Below are 24,111 nucleotides of genomic sequence, written 5' to 3'. Positions count from 1 at the left end.
TTATTGATATTCTCCTGGGAATCTTGATTCCAGCTTGTGCTTCCTCCAGCCCAGCATTTCGCATGATGTACTCTGCAGATAAGTTAAATGAGCAGGGTGACAATATGCAGCCTTGATGTATTCCTTTCCCTGTTTGGAACCAGTCTGTTGTACATATCCAGTTCTAACTGTTGCTTCTTGACCTGCATACATATTTCTCAGGAGGCAGGTAAGGTAGTCTGGTATTCCCATCTCTTGAAGAATTTTCCAGTTTGTTGTGATCCACACAGTGAAAGATTTTGACATAGTCATTAAAGCAAAAGTAAATGTTTTTCTGGAACTCCCATGTTTTTTTGATGATCCAACGGATGTTGGCAATTTCATCTCTGGTTCCTCCGCCTTCTCTAAATCCAGCTTGAACATCTGGAAGTTCACAATTCATGTAGTGTTGAAGCCTGGCTTGCAGAATTTTGAACATTACTTTGCTAGCGTGTGAGGTGAGTGCAGTTGTGTGGTAGTTTGAACATTGTTTGGCATTGGAGCGAAAACTTACCTTTTCAGTCCTGTGGCCACTGTTGAGTTTTCCATATGAGAAATGAGAAAAGCCACCTGCAAATATCAGAAACAGTTATATGGCCAAACAGCGTATGATTTCTTATGCTCTACTTGGGAAAGCTTGAGGAGGAATTGAGGTTTGCTAAGCAGACAAAGAATGAGCCTAGATGGGAGCAGTCTGTGTTGTAAATAAAGGTATTGTAACGTCCCTGTGCTTCTGCATTGAGTCTGTGACTTTGAGAACTTCCCTGAGTGCCCTCAACACGATCTCTTCCAGTTAACATGTCATTCATAGTCAGTATAAATGGGCTAACTGTTTGCAACCAAATTCGTGTTTCTGCCTCTGACCTTTTTGATTCCAGCAACTCATAAAAACAGTACCACGAAACAATGCAGCATATTCTCCTGGTGCTTTTTGTGAAGTGGCTTGTTTTACTGGGAGTTATCTATCACCTTTTCTCCATGACAGCTTTCCTTGCCACTTGATACCCCCAAGGAACATCCATCTCTTCTCAGTGTTAGGACCGCGAGAAGGAGGTGTCAACAATAGATTCAAAACAGCTCTAGCAGCTTTGTTTCCACTTATTACTTGCTGAAAGGCGCAATATTGTAAATGTTGGATATAATGCTGGGGTAAAGAGTTCCTACTTTTTCTTTCTCTAAAGCCTCAAGATTAAACAAAGCGGTAGTGCTAAACGCAAGTATATAAATAGAGGGATTAAGGGGATGACCTCTCTGAAAAGCCTCATGGTGAGATGCATAGATGCTCCAGCATTAAGTGACTTAAAAAGAACTGAGAAATACTGGATTCTCAAATAAACAGCTGGTTTAAAAAATGCAGATAATCTCTGCCCATGTTTTAGTTGGTTATTTACATGTTAGCAGTAGAAGAATTCTTCTTACAGTCTGGATACTTTGGATAATTTTTACTGTGTGTAAGTAACATTACGAACTGTTTGCCATCTGCCTTTATGAAATTCATTTACTGTGGATGTATAATTATCACTTTATTTATTAATACTAATGCAGCATATTAAATGTAGGTGTTTTATTTTTTATTTATTTATTTATTTTTAATGTAGGTGTTTTAGATGCTAGAAATTCTCAAAGCAGTTTTCACATTGGTTTTAGCAATATGATAGTATATATGATTATAGCTTAAGAATGATTAGTATTCTTAGAATTTTAATCTTTTAAATAGTGAAAGAGCTTGAATATTATCATTCTGTTCTTTTTCAATTTATTTGTATTCTCCACTTACCCTGAATCTGAATCCAAGCTCTCCCTCTTACTAGCTGTGTGTTCTTCAGTAAGTGACCTGATTTCTCTGTGAATGAATTTCCTTATTGGAGGATACTAATGATACTAGTCTCAAATTTGTTAAATTTAATTTAATTGCAATTAAATTGCAATTATTAAATAAGCTAATAAGTTCTTAGAGTAGTGCCTGTACATAGTAAATACTATGTAAGTATTTTCTAGTATTGTTAAACTGATGGTAGAAAGCATCATTTTTTTTTCAGATTGGTACAGAACAATGAGCAAAGTGGAACTGTTTTTTCTATTTCCCATCACTCGTTAACTTTTTCATCTCTGAAGTTACTGACAGGCCTGAGGCAGGGTGTTAGGGCCCCAGCCAGGTAGCAAATAGGCATTGCTAGACAGAGGGGCCAGGCACAGCCTAGGCTGACAGGCTGGCTGAGAGCAGCAGGGGGAGGAGAAGGGAAAGCTGCAAGGCAGTTCTCAGCCAGGGATGCTCGGCTGGGTCTGAAACCACCGTGCTATTCGAGAGCCCGCTGGCCGTGCGGTAGAGACTCCTCGTGTCTTTCTGTCCCTGGCATGAACAGGCTGGGATGGACTGAGCCTGAGTGGGCGGGGTCTCCGTTATCCCCCCTGAGAGGGGCTGAGGGGAAGGCTGTAGCCAACGAGGAGTTATCAAGTGTCTGCATCCGGGGAAAGGTGAAAGTAAAACAGTACAGATAAGTGAAAAATGTAGTTTTGCCAAGAGGCGGAGTCATTAAGAATTGTAAAGTAAGATTTGCTTCAGGGAAGCCCCTTGTGGATAGAAAATCTTTTTATAACTTTGAATCACCAATATGTAACTTTTTACTGGAAATAGTGATCATTAAGAATAATTTTAGAGACTTTCGCTGATGGTCCAGTGTCTAAGACTCCATGTTTCCAATGCAGGGGGCACAGGTTCAATTCCTGGCCAGGGAACTAGATTGTGCATGCTGCAACTAAAATTTGGCACAGCAAAATAAATAAACAAACAGAGAAATGAATAAATATTTAAAAAAAGAAAATGTGTAGGTTCTCTGGGAAATAGAAAGTCACTGAAAAACCACTTAAAAAATAAGTTTAGTTTTCTAACTGGTATCATATCACTAAAAATATGTAATTTTTTATCACTTATGAAAATGAACATAAAAGATTACCATTCTTTTATCAGCTGATGCCTAAAATGACAGGCCGGTTTGGATTGGGTCTTAATTTGCATCTTGAATTTTGATTTCATGCCATTATCACAGAAAGCATGCATTTCTTTCATAGCTGCTGGGTGACAGAAATAAACTATTGGAAAATAACAGGGCTCCAGGAATATCAAACTTAACCTCATAAGGACACATCTTATTTTGGTCTGATACGTAGCCTGTTCATTTTTGCATCATGGAAGTTGTAATTATTATAATAAGATAGCAAGTAACAGTATGAAATTTATCTTTTATTACAAAAAAATTAGCTTTCTTAACAAAACTGGCATCCCAATGTTTTTCTGATCACAATAACTTTGTTGTAGAAACTGAACTTGAATAATAAGTATTTTATCTTTCAGAACCTTAGCTGAATGATTTTCGCATTCAGATTGTTAACTAATATGAATTTTCTTATTTTGTGGCTGTTTACTTCCTATATTGAAAATAGAGATGGATGCATAGGAGTATAAGACTGAACCCTCTTTGGTGCATATTAAATTTTGCACATCATTTGACTAAATTTAAATGATATTGATGACTGCTTCCCGAGTAAATAATTTCCATGACTTATCAGAAGCAGCTGTCAGACGATTCTAAAAATACTTACACTCTCAATGGCATTTTTCCTGTTGACTGTTTGGGTGCCAGGTAACAATCAAGAATGAAGTTCCTCAGGGTTTCATGGTCCACTGTATCAGAAATTATCATGTGACTGTGAACAGCACTGATAATTCTCCCTAAACTATACCCGAAACTAGGCCAAAGGGAAGTAAAACTTCAGTCATTTCTGATGATTAATTAAGATAGTCTTGAAAAAATTTTGTTTGATGTTCTTGCAACTAATTTATTGTTTCAAAGTGTGACATTCTGTCTTTAAATTCATATTTTCTCCTTCAGTGTTATGATGTATAATTGATGTCAGTTGTATTGGTTACAGTTATCAATACAAAGCCTTAAAAATACACCCTGTTCCTGTTAGGTCCAAGGCAAAAAGAATTTTCAGGCATCATGCTAGACAGTCACCAGGCATATTCAGCATTCCAGGATGTAGCACCCTAAGCATGGTTTTGTTGAAGATACCCTACAGGTTGTTTGAAAGAATGCCAACTCTCTCAGCCTTTACAGGTCAGATTTTCCTGCCTCTAACCATTTTTGAGGCTTTTCTTTGCACTCTCCTAGTATGTTATGGGCTTCCCTGGTGGCTCAGATGGTAAAGAATCCGCCTGTAATGCAGGAGACCTGGGTTTGATCCCCGGGTGGGGAAGATCTGCTGGAGAAGGAAATGGCAACCCTCTCCAGTATTCTTGCCTGGGAAGTCCCATGGACATAGGAGCCTGGTGGGCTACAGTCCATGGGGTCACAAAGAGTCTGACATGGCTTAAAGACTCAACAACAACAGCATGTTAAACTTTCATCTTTTCTTTAAATGATGAGGTACCTTGGAAAGGGTCTGGCCTATGAAGAAGGGAAGCAAAAACTAATTTGTGGTCCAAAACCTGAAAGCCATCCTTTTTAGCTTTAAAATATAGCTTTCCAGTCTGATGTCTCTGGTACTAGTTTGACAACCCAGTGTATCCATTTGGAAAATTAGAGGCTGCTTAGTCTTACTCTATAGATACCCAATTTTGATGTACTTGTTTATTTTCTTTGAATGAAAGTCCTTTCCTTATTATGAAGGAGAAATACCAGCTGGATAGTGAAACTAATTCACATAGATTTTACTAGAAAAAGAATATATTTCCAAGGGACAAAAGAGCCTAAAAAAAGTCCTGCAAAATATATTGTCAAACAAAAAATTCCCTGAAGAACAAGGACCATGCTAGTATTATATACCAGACACAGCATCTGTTCTGGATACTTTTATTATTGAAGATATTTTCTGATCAGAGCATATAACTTTACTGCATCCTAAGTTCTCCTGCCTCTTTGAACCACAGCTCTCTCTGTAAGTTATGAGTTAAAAGAACTAAGTTCATTTCACTCTCCAGTGAAAAATAGCTCCTTAAGATTCATGTTGGAAGTCATCTGTGGAGAATTCTTGCAAAACAGTTGGTACTTACTTTTTGCTAAAATTAAATTAATTAGTCTAACAGATTAGAGTAACTTTTATGTTTCCTTTATTCCTTATTTAAAAAAAAATGACATCTTACAAAACGGAAATGGAGATGATAGTGGCCATACAATGCTGGCAATGGTATCTTGAAACTGAAGGTCTTGATTTTTCTGCTAAGTTATCACTAATCTTTTGTCTGTTCAAAGGGAATGAATGACACCCTTTCCCCATCCCATCCCCACACAAACACACACAAATGAAAAAGCATTTGAAAGAGAAATAAGATGGTCAGTTTCCATTTACTCAGAACTCCCCCCCCGCAAGATCTTACCTATGATTTTCACTAGTCTTTACTACTAATAATTGTCTATAATATATTATAGCATTTACCATATTTCACTGTTTTAAGCACTTTTATAAATCGACTCATTTAGTGCATATAGCACTTCGAGGTAGGTATGATTGTTAGCCTCATTTTACAGATGAGAAACCTGAAATGAAGCCACGTGGCTGAGGAGTGGCCAGGCAGGGACTTGCACATGAGTGCACGCACTCATGCACTGGCTGACCCTCAGCATTAGGCTCTGCTGTCCTTCATGGACTTCTACTCACCAGAATCAAATCTGCTCACCAGATCAAAAGAAATCCATTCATTTTGTTTCTTGCTGAACTCTGAATGAATAGTGTTTGATGTTGTCAACTATCCTCTTCTTGAAACTTTATCCTCCTTTGCATTTGTGACAGTTATTTATCGAGCCCTGCTTCATGTCAAGCGCTGTTCTAGGGACTGAGGATGGTGGTACTGGTTTAGTTGCTAAGTCATGTCCGACTCTTGTGACCCCGTGGACTCTAGCCCGCCAGGCTCCTCTATCCATGGGATTCTCCAGGCAAGTATACTGGAGTAGATTGCTATTTCCTTCTCCAGGGGATCTTCCCAACCCAGGAATTGAACCTGGGTCTCCTGCATTGCAGGCAGCTTTTTTTTTACTGACTAAGCTATAAGGGAAGCCCATAAGCTATAAGGGACTGAGGATATTTCAGAGAATAAAAATCAGACGGAAATCCTTTTGTGGAGCTCCTATTCTAATGGAGAAAAAGAAAAGAAAGTGAAGTCGCTCAGTCGTATCTGACTGTTTGTGACCCCATGGACTCTTTGTAGCCCACCAGGCTCCTCTGTCCATGGGATTCTCCAGGCAAGAATACTGGAGTGGGTTGCCATTTCCTTCTCCAATTCTAATGGAGAGAGACAGCTAAAGACAGACTGAACATAAACATGAACTGCATAGTACGTTAGAAGATGGTAAGTGCTATGGAGAAACATAAGTGTGTATGGGGGAGAAAGAGGATTTGGGAGGACCGCTGGGGGAGGAGGGATGGCATGGTTAAGCGAAGCCCTGTTCAGTTGCTAAGTCGTATCTGGCTCTTTACAACCCTATGGACTGCAGCCCACCAGGCCTCGCTGCCCCTCACTATCTCCTGGAGTTTGCCCAAGTTCGTGTCTGTTGAGTTGGTGATGCTATCCAATCATCTCATCATCTGCCGCCCTCTTCTCCTCTGCCTTCAGTCCCTCCCAGCATCAGGGTCTTTTCCAGTGAGTCATCTGTATCAGGTGGCCAGAGTATTGGAGCTTCAGCATCAGTCCTTCCATTGAGCATTCAGAGTTGATTTCTCTTAGGATTGACTGGTTTGATCTCCTTGCTGTCCAAGGGGCTCTGAAGAATCTTCTCCTTCATCTCAGTTCAAAAGCATCAATTCTTAGGCACCTTTTTATATGAAAAGTGAAGCCCTATTAAGAAAGTAATATTTGAGCAGAGAGATAAAGGAGATGGGGCTGGACGATGAAGGTGTCTGGGGGAGGAGCATCTCAGGAAGCGGGGACAGGCAGCACGGGGGCTGTGAGCCAGGCTCTGCTGGGCTTGCTCACAGGCGCGCGAGGAGGTTGGGGAGGCTGCTGAGAGTGGTGGGCATGAGACCCCGAGGCCCAGGGACGGCAGATCAGGGCCCTGCAGGCTGCCTGGGGCAGGTTGGCTCCTCTGAGAGAAAGGGAGACCCTTTGGAGAATTTTGAGCAGAGGATGACATGATCTGGGTGTATGTTTTCATAGCATCACTTTGACTTCCAAAGAGAAAACAGTGGGAAAATAGTCAGGAAGCTTTTGGGATAACTCAGGTGAAAGAAACGGAAGTGCTTGGCCAGAGGTGGCAGGGGTGTGGGGAGAACTGGGTGTGTTTTGAAGGTAGAGCCAACATGATAGGATTGGAAGTAGGGCTAAGGGAAAGAGGAGAATCAAGGATGGCCCCCAGGTTTTCAGCCTGATCACGTCGAACATGGTTGCTGTTACCTGAGGTGGGGAAGTCTGAGTGAAGCGCTTAGGAAAGATCAGGAGCTCAGTTGAAACACATATCTCAACAAAAACATGTTTTATATATATACCTATCTTTTTTTTTTTTGGCTGAGGCATGTGGGATCCTAACTCCCCGACATGTTCAACAATAAAGAATTGAGTGAATAAATTATATCTCCATACAATGGAATACTATGAAAATATAAAAATACTTTCACATTTATTTATTACTTATCAATATGATATAATAACTGAAAAAAGCTGATTATCAAATAGTACTCATGGTACAACTCATGCATAGGAAAAATAAAATACATAAAATTTTAGTAGTAGTTTGGAGTAATTTTAACTTTTTTTATATCTGCATTTAAAATTTTTTTGCAATCTTTGTGAATAAAAAGGGAGAGTACATATTCTAATTATACTTTAGTAGGATTTATATAAGTATAATTTGAAAATAACATGCATACATAGAGAAAGACTTGAAGGATATATATACCCCAGGGTTAATGTATTTTATTAATATATAAATAACAGGGTCATGAATGAGTTTTCATTTTCTTTTTTTCCCTATATTCTTTATATTTTCTGAGTTTTAGAAATGACAGGTATTTCCAGGGCAATGTAAATATATATATATACATTTAAAGGAAAAGTTTGGACATGGCCAGCTAGTAAACTTGCCCTGTAAAGTACTGTATCTTCATCTCAACGACTGTGTTTTGGGACTGTGAGGCAGGTATAGGACCATGTATAGTGAGGGGAGAGGGAGACGTTCTTTCCCGTGTTTGGGGGAACTAGCAAGTTACTAATTTTTCAGCAACAGGCCCTGTTTCTGCTATGGGAGCACACAGAACCAGGAGGGGCAGGTAGAGAAAAACCTGAAAGACCTATTGACTCCAGCTGGGATGGCCTTTAATTGCCTTTCAGATGATTCTTCCATAAGGAGTTTAAAAATTGCATTCATTTCTTAAAATGGATGCAAACGTTACGTTCTACACACTATGAAATGTTACGTTCCATGTCACTGAAAAATTCTCCCATTTCTCCATTGTCTTTGGAGATGATTACTCTTTCCTTGATATCTCAGATTTCAACTTGATATACCTTATTATTTTTGCTCAACACTCTTCACTCTTAAAAAAACACTCTTTAAAAAAAAGAAATACAACTCATTCCAGGCAGAGAGACTTTAAAAACAACTTTATAGCAATTTTGTGGTATCCATTTTCAGATGCCAGTAGGCAGCACTGCATATCACAATGTACTATCAAGTTCTAAGAAAGTGATAAAAATATGAATTGGTTGCCTAAGTGAAATGATTGATTGATGTGATTTTGTCTTGTCATTTCAAGGGAGTGAAAAAAATAGACCCCAAACTGTATGAAAAATTTATCAGCCATAGATTTGGAGAAGAAGTGGCACATTGTATAGATCTTTGCTCCATGCTGAAGAAAAAGCAAAGTAATGGCTATTATCACTGTGAGTCTTCAATTGTGATTGGTGAGTGGCATTTAAAAATTATTATCTTTGGTTTTGATTTCTTCAGCGTCATTTTGTTTTGGCAAATGTTAATGTTGTATGTTTTTCTCAGTGACATATTTTCCTAAACATTATGTTTTGACAATAATACATTAAAAATTTTGTGGAACATATTCAGTATTTATATTTATCAGTCAAGATTTTAGTACCCATAGTTTTTATACTTTAAAATATAATCATCATGAAGTCTTGAAATGTTGATTCAAAATTCATTTCGGTATAATTTTAGTTTGTGAATATGAAGAAAGTGTTTTCATCAGTGAAGGCCTATATGATCACAGTCTTCTATGCCAGGTATTTTCATCTTTGCTGCTTTTAATTAGGAATAGAATGTGCCAGGCCAGAAAGTTTCACTCTGAGAAGAAAAAGCATAGGTGGCCTGCAGAGATCGAAAACTTGTCTTTCAATGTCTTCCTTAAGAGAAACATGTTTTGAGGGGAGACCAAGATTCATGCATAAATGCTCTGTCATCTTATGAGGGAGATGGCTTGTGATGAGACAGATTCATACACAGTTATGTTTTCAAGTACAGAGCATGTACACCAAAAGAAGAATGTGAAAAACTGGAACAGGGGTATTTCTCGTTTGCAATGTGGCTGACTTTCAAAGGAACCTGACTGTTGTGACTGAAATTTACTATTTCAAGCTGGGCAATCTTCTTATAAAATCGTGAACTTCAAGACAACATCATTTGTATACTTTTTAAGTGATGTGAAAATAGAGAAGATAAAAACATGTATCTAAATATCTGAAAAATCTTCAACCAAGGTACTTTCTCTCCACCATCAAGGTCAGCTTGAAGAAAACCTATGGAAATATACATCCTGAAAGAATCTTTATACAGAAAGTATTTTTAAAATGTTCAGGAAGACAGTTTTATTTCTAAATTCTCATCAGAGAAGCCATTTTACTTTCCAAAGATCTTAGCCCTCTTAAACGGAAGATATTCAATATGTCCTTTGAATTCTGTGTTCTGAAACATGTCAACAAGTCAAGGAAGACTTCTTTGTTTTCAGAACCTCTGTAAGAGAGCTGGCTTCCATCAAAGTTTTGATGCGGACCAAACATTTTTTAGGTTCACTGTAAAAAGCAAATTGAAATCCTTCTTGCATAATACAGATTTTGGCTAGCTTTCCATATCTTCTCTGTAATTACTTTAGACCAACCTTGAAGGAGAACTCCGTGCTTCATTGCCTCTCCCACTCCTATTTTTTTAATAAAAGAGCAGTATGTAGATTTTACTGAAGGTATTGTGGGCCTGCATTATGCAGCTCACAGCATGGATCTCCAATATTGCCATTATACAGCTCTGTTCAGCTCACCCCGAATTACTCTGCTCCACTCACTGGGTTTTCTTGTACTGCTCTTTTCCAGCTTGGCTTCTAAAACTCCCCTCATCCTAGGCAATTTCTCTCGACTTTTTCTCTCAGGCTCTTTATCTCTCATCCTTTTCTAATTCAGAGCAATTCAACTTCTTTCAAATTTCCCCCATACGGATCATTAACATTATTTTAAAAATGTTTTTTGCCTATTACACATAATCTGTATTCCCCTACCATTCTGAACATTAATGTCAACATTGAAAATGATAATTATTTTATAATCATTGACCAGTTTTAATACACACTAGAGTCTTATATCTGCTGTGGATAATTACTGATTTTCTTGATCTTACCCGAGTTTTACAGCAGAAAATATTGGGCAGGATTCAGGACTCTTTCTTTGTGGGTTTCATTTCTTGCTCAGGGTTTTTTTTTTTTGTATTATCTTAAAAAATTTTTTTTTAATTGGAGTATAGTTGATTTACAATGTTGTGTTAGTTTTAGGTATACAGTGAAGTGAATCGGTTATATATGTATCGCCACTCTTTGAGATTCTTTGCCCATTTAAGTCGTTGCGGAGCATTGAGGAGAGTTCCCTGTGCTGTACAATGGCTCCTTATTAGTTACATATTTTATATGTAGTAATGTGTGTATGTCATCCCAGCCTCCCAATGTATCCCTTGCCCTTACCCTCTGATAACCGTAACTTTGTTTTCTACATTTGTAACTCTATTTCTGTTTTGTAGATAAGTTCGTTTGTACAACTGTACCCCCTTTTTTTAGATTTCACATATAAATAATATCTGTCATATGATCATTTGTCTTTCTCTGTCTGACTTGCTTCACTCAGTTCGACAATTTCTGGGTCCACCCATGTTCCTGCAAGTGGCATCATTTCCTTCTCTTTTTTGTGGCTTTGTGAGCATCCACTGTGTCTGTGTCCCACGTCTTCATCTGTCCCTCTGTTGATGGACATTTGGGTTGCTTCCATGTCCTGGCTGTTGTAAATAGTGCTGTTGTGAACCCTGGAGGACATGGATCTCTTCAAATTATGGTTTTCTCCTGATACATGTCCAGGAATGGGCTTGCAGGATCTTACGGTATGGATTTTCAGTTTTTCAACGAGTCTCCATACTGTTCTTCATAGTGGGTGTACCAGTTTACATTCCCACCATCAGTGTAGGAGGGTTCTCTTTTTTCCACAACCTCTCCAGCCTTTATTGTTTGCATAACAGATTTTTGACGATGGCCATTCTGACCAGTGTGAAAGTGTGTCTCTCGGTCGTGTCCGACTCTTTGCAACCCCATGGAATGTAACCCACTAAACTCCTCTGTCCGTGGAATTCTTCAGGCAAGAATACTGGAGTGGGTTGCCATGCCCTTCTCCAGGGGATCGTCCCAACCCAGGGATCGAACCCAGGTCTCCCTCATCACAGGTGAATTCTTCACCGTCTGAGCCACCAGGGAAGCCCCGCTGACCAGTGTGAGGTGATATCTTATTTGTAGTTTTGGTCGAATAATTAGTGGTTGAGCATCTTTTCGTGTGCTTTTTAGCCATATGGGTGCTTTCTTTGGAGAAAGGTGTTTTTTTTAGATCTTTCACTCTTTTGTTCAGATTTAATTGGCTTACATTTGGTATGGTTGCTCTTTAATTTGATCTTAATTCAAATATAATATCTGTTTCCTGAAGCTTGAAACCAGTATTATGTTGTATACAAAGAATGGGACAGATTTCAGATGATCATGAGATACTTTGTGTTCAGAATTCTAAGTAGAATTTGGGCTTTAGGAACTCTGGGAACCTCCTGAAATTATTCATAGAACTGTATATATAGATACATATGTGAATTTTTGTGGGGAGAGAATTTTTAGATTTGCAAATTTCCTATCTTAGTTTGTTAATGGTGCGTTCTTGGATAATACTGGATTTCAAATCACTGATTTTATTTTCAGCTGTCTCAGTTATACTGTTTAGGGCATTTAAAAAATACCAGTGACTATATGCTTCATTTCCAATATTTGCAGTTGATTTTTATCATATTTTCCTGCTTGGCTCTTTGATTATGAATGTATTCCTTCATTTATCTTTTTGATGATTTCAATATAATTAATTTTGAAAATTCTTATCATATTTGACGATCCAGTTCCTTGGGTATGAATTCTTCTATTTGTGGGGTCTTTTGTGGCACTTGATTTCCTCTGGTGCTTTTAAAGTTTTTTTGAGAACTCATTTAACTGTGTATGTTTCCCACTTATAACCCCATGTGTGGTTTTGCAGATGTCTCAGCCCTGGTCCCACAGGGTAATTGCTTTGTATTAGGAACTGGCAGCAGCAAACTATTTTTGTCCATAAGGAGTTGGATTTCATTCTTCTTGTAACTCTTAATAGTTTGTGAGAATGGTTTTTTTTTTAAGAATAAATATTATTAGCCTTTGCTATGTTGGTTTCAGATATTTTCCAGGTTTTATTTTGCATTCAGTTTTGGTCACGAGAAACTTTTCATATTAGATGTTTTTAGTTTTGTAAAATTATAGATACAAAAATTCTGTGATTTCTTTAATTATTGTGACTAGAGTCATCTCCAAACTAAAAATTGGATACATTTTCATTTATATTTTCCTCTGCTTTTTTGGTTATTTTTACATTTGAGCTTTTCATCTATCTGGTGTGATCATTAATTAAGTACTCAGACACTCAGATTAAGAAAGAAATTCAGTTACTAAAAGTGGGTGTGAAATGGAGATTCAGTTTGAGGAAGTTTTTTTTAGAATTTTTTTTGCACCCTGCCAACCTTACTGTGTGTTCTGAAGACCACTACTTAACAATCCCTTCATGTTGTCTTGGGTTTCCCTGGTGGCTCAGTTGTAAAGAATCTGCCTGCTAATGCAGGAGATGCAAGTTTGATCTCTGGGTGGGAAAGATCCCCTGGAGAAGGAAATGGCATCCCACTCCAGTATTCTTGCCTGGGAAATCCCATGGGCAGATGAGCCTGGCGGGCTACAGTCCATGGGGTTGCAAAAGAGTCAGACACGACTTAGTGGCTAAACAACTACAACATGTTGTATTAATACTGGACTAACACTGGGTTTTTGTTTGTTTTTATAATTGTTGCCAATTTAGGGGTAATTTTACTTAAAAAAAATCTGGGTTTCTGGTGCCTTTGAACAATCAAAAAATATGGCCACTCCTGTTTCACGATCTTGAATGCAGTGATTTCTTGGGTGGGTAGTAGGTACACCTTGAAAGCAACTGCCTTTCATCACCCCCTCACCCTTGTTCTTTGTTTTACAGTCTACTTAACTCAGTCGCACTACCCCTGTAGTTCTTGACAGCATCTGTGTTTGGATCTCCTGGCACCTGTTGCTGTTCCCTGGGCCTGCTTACGTTTCCATGCTGAGCATTTTCTTCTCCAGCTTCTTTCATTGTGCATCTTTATGTGGAGTGTTAGGGGGAAGTTTGGTAGGTTATGGAGGCAATAGTCATACATTCAGATGCAAGAAAGAAGTACTACTTTTTAATTCTCATCAAAAATTTGGTTGATAATATGCTTGCTTCATATTGGGCTGTAACTTCTTGCAAACCTAACTGCATTCATTAATCATTTAAAATACAATTTTTTTTAAAAGTGTAAAACCAGTCCTTCCTGGTGAATCCAGGGATGAAATATAGCTCAGATGTCCTAGTGTGGTGAAAGCTCTTCTCTGTGAGCCACTTACTGGAGTTGGGTATATTAATTTTTCCCTGGCAGCTCTGTTCCATTTATATTTCCTTTGGGAAAGTAATTGACTAAATGACACCCTTTGGAAGATTGATGAGCAATTTAGTGCTTGCAAAGACTAGTTTGCTTTCAGCTGTCAGGTATTTCTCATAGGAGGCAGTGGAGAATTTGGAAAGGTCCAGAAGGATTTTTTTTTATTCCCCAGGCCCGTGTACTTCTTTATAACTTTGGCAAGCAGAGGTACAAATATGATTTTCTGGGAACCCCAGCAGTTTAGTAATAATTACTCATCATTAATTTGATGAATGTTATTGAGTGTGTATGATGTGTGTACTCCTCTTAGATATCACGAGATACAGAGAAGTGTGAGAGAGAGTCTTTAAGCATATACAGTGTCACTGAGGAGCTGAGACTACATCTTAAAAATGGAGAGTGAGGAGGAGTAGATGAATAGCACTTTGTCCATAACAGTGATGGGCTTTGATAGGACACAGTGGAAGAAGGGTATAACTTTAGCTTACAGGAGAGCTGGGGATGGGGAGTTTCAGGGCTTGGATAAATAGGCTGAGATGGATGGCAGAGAGAGGACACTGTCCAGGAACAATAGGTACGGTTTATAGTGGAGAGAAGCGGTCCATTAGGAGGCAGGGCAGAGTAGAGTTAATATTAGTGATAATATTAAGTGATAGGAATAATAGTCATATTAGTGATAGGAGGAACTTTGAGTTTATAGTCTAGTTAGCTGAGGAAGCTCTATGGGGAAGGTTTATGTGTTTGAGGAGTTGGTGAGGGAGGTGGGAAAGGAGATGGGCGCAGTTGAATATACTAAGTCAGTGAATATGTGATAAAGGAGACTGAGTAGATAGATGTGGGATAAAAAGAGGGTGGAGTTTAATACTCAACAGGAGGACACAAGATTGGATCTTAAAGATAAGACCTTCAAATAGCTCCAGACTGTAGAAGAGGCAGTGAGGGGGCTGGCTGGAGTAGAAGCAAACAGGCCTATGCAGATGTGATAGACGGGAAGCGTCATGGTCAGTGGGTTAGTCATCCCAGCTGTAGTCAGCAGTATGTATCCAATGTCAAATCGGTCAGACTAACAAGACCCCAGACTCAGATTTTACGGGCTGAAACACTAGGGAGAATTCTGGGTGAGTTGAGTCAATGAATTTATTCTATCCAGATGTCCCTGCTCTTTGAGAATCACTGTTAAAAGACCTAGACAGCTCAGGTCAGTCTTGTCAGTCTTAAAAGGCTTGTCATGGTCCATCCAGTGATTCCCATTGGTCCTATGTAGGTGGTGGTTCAGCCAAAAGAAAAGGACTTTTGGGGGTTGTGTCCAAGGAGACCCTCAGATTTGACTTTGGTGTCCTAATCTTAAGTGCTCATTTACCATTTGCAGCCAAGGCAGAACTCCAAAAGCTCTGGATCTTGCGCAGTTACGGAAGGTAATGTTGTCACTGTAATTGACCCATTGATTGACGGGTCAGGAGTGGGAGGGAAAGGGAAGTCAGCAGTTTTTCTTCCTTGGGTGAGAAGCATAGCAGGGACACCAGTCTTTGAGCTTTCTAGAATCCTTAAATCTGAGCCTTTGTCATTTAAGTGATAATAAATTTCTAAAATGTTTAATTTGAAAGTGTTTATATTGCTAAAATGTCATACACCCACTTAAAGGTCTACTTAGTAGGTAGGAGTATTGGCAAAATATATTTGTGTAAATATCTGCCTTTTTCTCATCAAATCATTTATTTTTATTAGTAAAAGCGTGTTTCATTGTGCTTATCTTCTGAGTGATTTAATAGTCTAATAATGTGTAAGGTTATACTTTTGTTGAGCTTTAAACTCTTTTAAAATGACTTTAGTTCAGTAGTTCCCAAAGATTGATCCACGATCCCTGGCAGGCCCTGAGATGCTTTCAGGGTCTGTGTGAGGGCAAAACCATTTTTATAATAATACCAAGATATCATTTGCCTTTTCTTTTGGAGTTTAGATTTACACTGATAGTGCGGTAGCATTGGTGGGTAAAACTGTGGGTGACCAGTGTGAATTAAAGCAGTTGTGAAAAAAGAAGTCAATTTAACTTAAGAATGTTCTTGCTAAGTAGTAATAATTATTAATTGTATTTAATCTCAACCTTGGAGAATGTATCTCTTTAATATTTATGTAACAAAAATGAGAGGTACTCATAAAGCACCTCCATATACTGAAGCGGGAGGTTGACTCAAGGAAAAGCGCAGTGTGGTTGTTTAAGCATTGAGCTAAAGTAGCCACTTCCCTTCATGGAACACCACTTTTTCTTGAAAAAGGACCCTTAGACATGTTTTGTTTTCACATTTGGGTATTTGGCAGACATTTTCTTGAAAAGAAATAAACCTGTCACATCAAGGAAAACTGACATGGTTTACTGCTAATAATAAAATTCAAGCTTTAAGACAATAATAAAAATTTAAGAAAGCTAATCTATTACTGTGAGTAGACAGATTCCTAAACTTGAAGACTTCCCCACTTTTTTTTAATGGAAAATTTTATATGGAAAAGTAGAGAACAGAGTAAAATAAGGAACTTGATTTTCCAGGTTGCTTTTATCTATCAAACTTTGTTTTTACTCTTTTGAGGTATAAGTGTTAGTGTTAAGTGTTAGTCACTCAGCCGTGTCTGACTCTTTGTGACCCCGTGGACTGCAGCCCACCAGGCTCCTCTGTCCATGAGATTTTCCAGGCAAGGATACTGGAGTGGGTTGCCATTTCCTTCTCCAGGGGATCTTCCCAACCCAGGGATTGAACCCAGGTCTCCTGCACTGCAGGCAGATTTGAGGTATAACTTATACTCAAAATTTGTACCTGTTTAGATGGGCATGAGTTTGAGTAAACTCTGGGAGTTGGTGATGGACACGGAGGCCTGGCGTGCTGTGATTCATGGGGTCGCAAAGAGTCAGACATGACTGAACGACTGAACTGAACTGAACTGAAAGTGTGTAAGTTGATGAGTTTTTAACATATGTATGCACCTGTAAAACCATTATCATCATCAAGATACTGAAAATTTCCTTTCCCTCAGATGTTTACTTACGCCTCTTTGTAACCCATGAAGACTTTCCTAGTAAGAAGATGTGATATTAATGAATTTTTTGATGGTATGTGATGAAATATGTCAAAATATGGGGAATCTTTGTAACTCAGTGAATGTGTATTTTTAAAATGACTGATGCATGTTGTTACAAAGACTTGTGTGGATAAAAGACCCATTAATATTCAAGATAGACCAAAAGATTTGACTGTAAAGAATATATATAAATTTATTGATCTCTTTTAAGAGTCAACGTTGCAACTTGTCGAGTTGCCGTGTAATATCAAAGAAGAATGTCCACAGTTATCTGAAAAGGCTCTCTCTTCCCTTTTTCAAATATACTTCTCTGTGAGGCTGGATTTTTCTTATACTTCAAATGAAACAGCATATTGCAACAGATTGAATGCAGAAACAGATATGAGGATAAATCTGTCTTGGATTAAGCCACACATTAAAGAAAGCCACAAGAACGTAAAATAATGCCATTCATCTCACTATAAAATTTTTAATTAAAAATATAGTTATTTTCACAAAACATTTGTGATGATATTATATATATAGTGAATTTATCATTAATATATATATTTTTTCATTTATTTTTATTAGTTGGAGGCTAAGTACTTTACAATATTGTAGTGGGTTTTGTCATACATTGACATGAATCAGCCATGGATTTACATGTGTTCCCCATCCTGATCCCCCCTCCCACCTCTTTCTCTACCCGATCCCTCTGGGTCTTCCCAGTGCACCAGGCCTGAGCACTTGTCTCATGCACCCAACCTGGGCTGGTGATCTGTTTCACCCTAGATAATATACATGTTTCGATGCTATTTTCTCGAAACATCTCACCCTTGCCTTCTCCCACAGAGTCCAAAAGTCTGTTCTGTACATCTGTGTCTCTTTTTCTGTTTGGCATATAGGGTTATCATTACCATCTTTCTAAATTCCATATATATGCATTAATATACTGTATTGGTCTTTATCTTTCTGGCTTACTTCACTCTGTATAATGGGCTCCAGTTTCATCCATCTCATTAGAACTGATTCAAAGGAATTCTTTTTAATGGCTGAGTAATATTCCATGGTATATATGTACCACAGCTTCCTTATCCATTCATCTGCGGATGGGCATCTAGGTTGCTTCCATGTCCTGGCTATTATAAACAGTGCTGTGATGAACATTGGGATGCACGTGTCTCTTTCAGATCTGGTTTCCTTGGTGTGTATGCCCAGAAGTGGGATTGCTGGGTCATATGGCAGTTCTATTTCCAGTTTTTAAAGAAATCTCCACACTGTTCTCCATAGTGGCTGTACTAGCTTGCATTCCCACCAACAGTGTAAGAGGGTTCCCTTTTCTCCACACCCTCTCCAGCATTTATTGCTTGTAGACTTTTGGATAGCAGCCATCCTGACTGGCGTGTAATGGTACCTCATTGTGGTTTTGATTTCTCTGATAATGAGTGATGTTGAGCATCTTTTCATGTGTTTGTTAGCCATCTGTATGTCTTCTTTGGAGAAATGTCTGTTTAGTTCTTTGGCCCATTTTTGGATTGGGTGATTTATTTTTCTGGAATTGAGCTGCAGGAGTTGCGTGTATATTTTTGAGATCAATCCTTTGTCTGTTTCCTCATTTGCTATTCTTTTCTCCCAATCTGAGGGCTGTCTTTTCACCTTGCTTATAGTTTCCTTTGTTGTGCAAAAGCTTTTAAGTTTCATTAGGTCCCACTTGTTTATTTTTGTTTTATTTCCAATATTCTGGGAGGTGGGTCATAGAGGATCTTGCTGAGATTTATGTCAGAGAGTGTTTTGCCTATGTTCTCCTCTAGGAGTTTTATAGTTTCTGGTCTTACATTTAGATCTTTAATCCATTTTGAGTTTATTTTTGTGTATGGTGTTAGAAAGTGTTCTAGTTTCATTCTTTTACAAGTGGTTGACCAGTTTTCCCAGCACCACTTGTTAAAGAGGCTGTCTTTTTTCCATTGTATATCCTTGCCTCCTTTGTTGAAGATAAGTTGTCCATAGGTTCATGGATTTATCTCTGGGCTTTCTGTTCTGTTCCATTGATCTGTATTTCTGTCTTTGTGCCAGTACCATGCTGTCTTGATGACTGTGTCTTTGTAGTATAGTCTGAAGTCAGGCAAATTGATTCCTTCAGTTCCTTTCTTCTTTCTCAAGATTACTTTGGCTATTTGAAGTTTTTTGTATTTCCATACAAATTGTGAAATTATTTGTTCTGGTTCTGTGAAAAATACCGTTGGTAGCTTGATAGGGATTGCATTGAATCTATAGATTGCTTTGGGTAGTATAGCCATTTTGACAATATTGATTCTTCCAATCTATGAAAACGGTATGTTTTTCCATCTGTTTGTGTCCTGTTTGATTTCTTTCATCAGTGTTTTATAGTTTTCTATGTATAGGTCTTTTGTTTCTTTAGGTAGATATACTCCTAAGTATTTATTCTTTTTTTGCAATGGTGAATGGTATTGTTTCCTTAATTTCTCTTTCTGTTTTCTCATTGTTAGTGTATAGGAATGCAAGGGATTTCTGTGTGTTAATTTTATATCCTGCAACTTTACTATATTCGTTGATTAGCTCTAGTAATTTTCTGGTAGAGTCTTTAGGGTTTTCTATGTAGAGGATCATGTCATCTGCAAACAGCAAGAGTTTCAGTTCTTCTTTTCGTATCTGGATTTCTTTTACTTCTTTTTCTGCTCTGATTGCTGTGGCCAAAACTTCCAACACTATGTTGAATAGTAGTGGTGAGAGTGGGCACCCTTGTCTTGTTCCTGATTTCAGGGGAAATGCTTTCAATTTTTCACCATTGAGGGTAATGCTTGCTGTGGGTTTGTCATATATAGCTTTTATTATGTTGAGGTATGTTTCTTCTGTTTCTGCTTTCTGGAGAGTTTTAATCATAAATGGGTGTTGATTTTGTCAAAGTCTTTCTCTGCATCTATTGAGATAATCATATGGTTTTTATCTTTCAATTTGTTAATGTGGTGTATTACATTGATTGATTTGCGGATATTGAAGAATCCTTGCATTCCTGGGATACCCACTTGGTCATGATGTATGATCTTTTTAATATGTTGTTGGATTCTGTTTGCTAGAATTTTGTTAAAGGATTTTTGCATCTATGTTCATCAGTGATATTGGCCTGTAGTTTTCTTTTTTTGTGGCATCTTTGTCTGGTTTTGGAATTAGGGTGATGGTGGCCTCATAGAATGAGTTTGGAAGTTTACCTTCTTCTGCAATTTTCTGGAAGAGTTTGAGTAAGATAGGTGTTAGCTCTTCTCTAAATTTTTGGTAGAATTCAGCTGTGAAGCCATCTGGTCCTGGGCTTTTGTTTGCTGGAAGATTTCTGATTACAGTTTTGATTTCCATCCTTGTGATGGGTCTGTTAAGATCTTCTATTTCTTTCTGGTTCAGTTTTGGAAAGTTATACTTTTCTAAGAATTTGTCCATTTCTTCCAAGTTGTCCATATTATTGGCATAGAGCTGCTGGTAGTAGTCTCTTATGATCCTTTGTATTTCAGTGTTGTCTGTTGTGATCTCTCCATTTTCATTTCTAATTTTGTTAATTTGGTTCTTTCCCCTTTGTTTCTTAATGAGTCTTGCTAATGGTTTGTCAATTTTGTTTATTTTTTCAAAAAACCAGCTCTTAGCATTGTTGATTTTTGCTATGGTCCCTTTAGTTTCTTTTGCATTTATTTCTGCCCTAATTTTTAAGATTTCTTTCCTTCTACTGACCCTGGGGTTCTTCATTTCTTCCTTCTCTAGTTGCTTTAGGTGTAGAGTTAGGTTATTTATTTGACTTTTTTCTTGTTTCTTGAGGTAGGCCTGTAATGCTATGAACCTTCCTCTTAGCACTGCTTTTACAGTGTCCAATAGGTTTTGGGTTGTTGTGTTTTCATTTTCATTAATTTCTATGCATATTTTGATTTCTTTTTTGATTTCTTCTATGATTTGTTGGTTATTCAGAAGCGTGTTATTTAGCCTCCATATGTTTGAATTTTTAACAATTTTTTTCCGTTATTGAGATCTAATCTTACTGCATTGTGGTCAGAAAAGATGACTGGAATGATTTCAATTTTTTTGAATTTACCAAGACTAGATTTATGGCCCAGGATGTGATCTATTCTGGCGAAAGTTCCATGTGCACTTGAGAAAAAGGTGAAGTTGATTATTTTGGAGTGAAAAGTCCTATAGATATCAATTAGGTCTAGCTGGTCCATTGTGTCATTTAAAGTTTGTGTTTCCTTGTTGATTTTCTGTTTAGTTGATCTATCCATAGTTGTGAGTGGGGTATTAAAGTCTCCCACTATTGTTGTGTTACTATTAATTTCCTCTTTCATACTCGTTAGTGTTTGCCTTACATATTGCGGTGCTCCTATGTTGGGTGCATATATATTTATAATTGTTTTATCTTCTTCTTGGATTGATCCTTTGATCATTATGTAGTGTCCTTCTTTGTCTTTTTTCACAGCCTTTATTTGAAAGTCTATTTTATCTGATACGAGTATTGCGACTCCTGCATTCTTTTGTTCTCCATTTGCGTGAAATATTTTTTTCCAGCCCTTCACTTTTAGTCTATATGTGTCTCTTGTTTTGAGGTGGGTCTCTTTTTTTTTTTTTTTTTTTTTTTAAATATTATTTTATTAGTTGGAGGCCAATCACTTCACAACATTTCAGTGGGTTTTGTCATACATTGATATGAATCAGCCATATAGTTACACGTATTCCCCATCCCGATCCCCCCTCCCACCTCCCTCCCCACCCGACTCCTCAGGGTCCTCCCAGTGCACCAGGCTCATGTATCCCACCTGGGCTGGTGGTCCGTTTCACCATAGATAATATACATGCTGTTCTTTCAAAACATCCCACCCTCACGTTCTCCCCCAGAGTTCAAAAGTCTGTTCTGTACTTCTGTGTCTCTTTTTCTGTTTTGCATATAGGGTTATCGCCACCATCTATCTAAATTCCGTATATATGTGTTAGTATACTGTAATGTTCTTTATCTTTCTGGCTTACTTCACTCTGTATAATGGGCTCCAGTTTCATCCATCTCATTAGAACTGATTCAAATGAATTCTTTTTAACGCTGAGTAATATTCCATGGTGTATATGTACCACAGCTTCCTTATCCATTCATCTGCTGATGGGCATCTGGGTTGCTTCCATGTCCTGGCTATTATAAACAGTGCTGCAATGAACATTGGGGTGCACGTGTCTCTTTCAGATCTGGATTCCTCAGTGTGTATGCCTAGAAGTGGTATTGCTGGGTCATATGGCAGTTCTATTTCCAGTTTTTTAAGAAATCTCCACACTGTTTTCCATAGTGACTGTACTAGTTTGCATTCCCACCAACAGTGTAAGAGGGTTCCCTTTTCTCCACACCCTCTCCAGCATTTATTGCTTGTAGACTTTTGGATAGCAGCCATCCTGACTGGCGTGTACTGGTATGAGGTGGGTCTCTTGTAGAGAGCATATATAGGGGTCTTGTTTTTGTATCCATTCAGCCAGTCTTTGTCTTTTGGTTGGGGCATTCAACCCATTTACATTTAAGGTAATTATTGATAGGTATGGTCCCGTTGCCATTTACTTTGTTGTTTTGGGTTCACGTTTATACAACCTTTCTGTGTTTCCTGTCTAGAGAAGATCCTTTAGCATTTGTTGAAGAGCTGGTTTAGTGGTGCTGAATTCTCTCAGCTTTTGCTTGTCTGTAAAGCCTTTGAAATCTCCTTCATATCTGAATGAGATCCTTGCTGGGTACAGTAATCTAGGTCGTAGATTATTCTCTTTCATTACTATAAGTATGTCCTGCCATTGCCTTCTGGCCTGGAGGGTTTCTATTGATAGATCAGCTGTTATCCTATGGGAATCCCTTTGTGTGTTATTTGTTGTTTCTCCCTTGCTGCTTTTAATATTTGTTCTTTGTGTTTGATCTTTGTTAATTTGATTAATATGTGTCTTGGGGTGTTTCACCTTGGGTTTATCCTGTTTGGGACTCTCTGGGTTTCTTGGACTTGGGTGGCTATTTCCTTCCCCATTTTAGGGGAGTTTTCAGCTATTATCTCTTCGAGTATTTTCTCATGGCCTTTCTTTTTGTCTTCTTGTTCTGGGACTCCTATGATTCGAATGTTGGGGCGTTTCACATTGTCCCAGAGGTCCCTGAGGTTGTCCTCATTTCTTTTGATTCTTTTTTCTTTTTTCCTCTCTGCTTCATTTATTTCCACCATTTTATCTTCTACCTCACTTATCTTCTGTCTCCGTTATTCTACTCTTGGTTCCCTCCAGAGTGTTTTTGATCTCATTTATTGCATTATTCATTTTTAATTGACTCTTTTTTATTTCTTCTAGGTCTTTATTAAACATTTCTTACATCTTCTCAATCTTTGTCTCCAGGCTGTTTATCTGTAACTCCATTTTGTTTTCAAGATATTGGATCATTTTTATTATCATTATTCTAAATTCTTTTTCAGGTAGATTCCCTATCTCCTCTTCTTTTGTTTGACTTGGTGGGTCTTTTTCATGTTCCTTTACCTGTTGGGTATTTCTCTGCCTTTTCATCTTGTTTAGATTGCTGTGTCTGTAGTGGGCTTTCTGTATTCTGGAGGTCTGTGGTTCCTTTTTATTGTGGAGGTTTCACCCAGTGGGTGGGGTTGGACGATTGGCTTGTCAAGGTTTCCTGGTTAGGGAAGCTTGGGTCGGTGTTTTGGTGCGTGGAACTGAATTTCTTCTCTCTGGAGTGCAATGGAGTGCCCAGTAATGAGTTTTGAGATAGGTCTATGTGTTAGGTGTGACTTGGGGCAGCCTGTATGTTGACGTTCAGGGCTATGTTCCTGCGTTGCTGGGGAATTTGTGTGGTATGTCTTGCCCTGAAACTTACTGGCTCTTGGGTGGTGGTTGGTTTCAGTGTAGGTATGGAGGCTTTTGGATGATCTCTTATTACTTAATGTTCCCCATAGTCAGGAGTTCTCTGGTGTTCTCAGGTTTTGGGCTTAAGTCTCCTGCCTCTGGATTTCAGTTTTATTCTTCCAGTAGTCTCAGGACT

At 38.2% G+C, this 24,111-nt stretch overlaps 1 protein-coding gene across 2 annotated transcripts in view; it reads left to right on the top strand.

The window, feature by feature from the left end:
- The window catches only part of AKAP7 (A-kinase anchoring protein 7), a 129,383-nt gene that overhangs the window by 57,011 nt on the left and 48,261 nt on the right, over nucleotides 1-24,111 (top strand). For both annotated transcript variants that reach the window (XM_065927795.1, XM_065927796.1), the window contains exon 7: nucleotides 8,764-8,911. In XM_065927795.1, coding sequence (XP_065783867.1) covers nucleotides 8,764-8,911 — 148 coding nt within the window. The remainder of the gene's footprint in view (nucleotides 1-8,763; nucleotides 8,912-24,111) is intronic.

This window comes from Muntiacus reevesi, chromosome 3, assembly GCF_963930625.1.
Source record: "Muntiacus reevesi chromosome 3, mMunRee1.1, whole genome shotgun sequence".
NCBI classification, from domain to species: Eukaryota; Metazoa; Chordata; class Mammalia; order Artiodactyla; family Cervidae; genus Muntiacus; species Muntiacus reevesi.
This window is presented reverse-complemented; position numbering and strand designations above follow the sequence as displayed.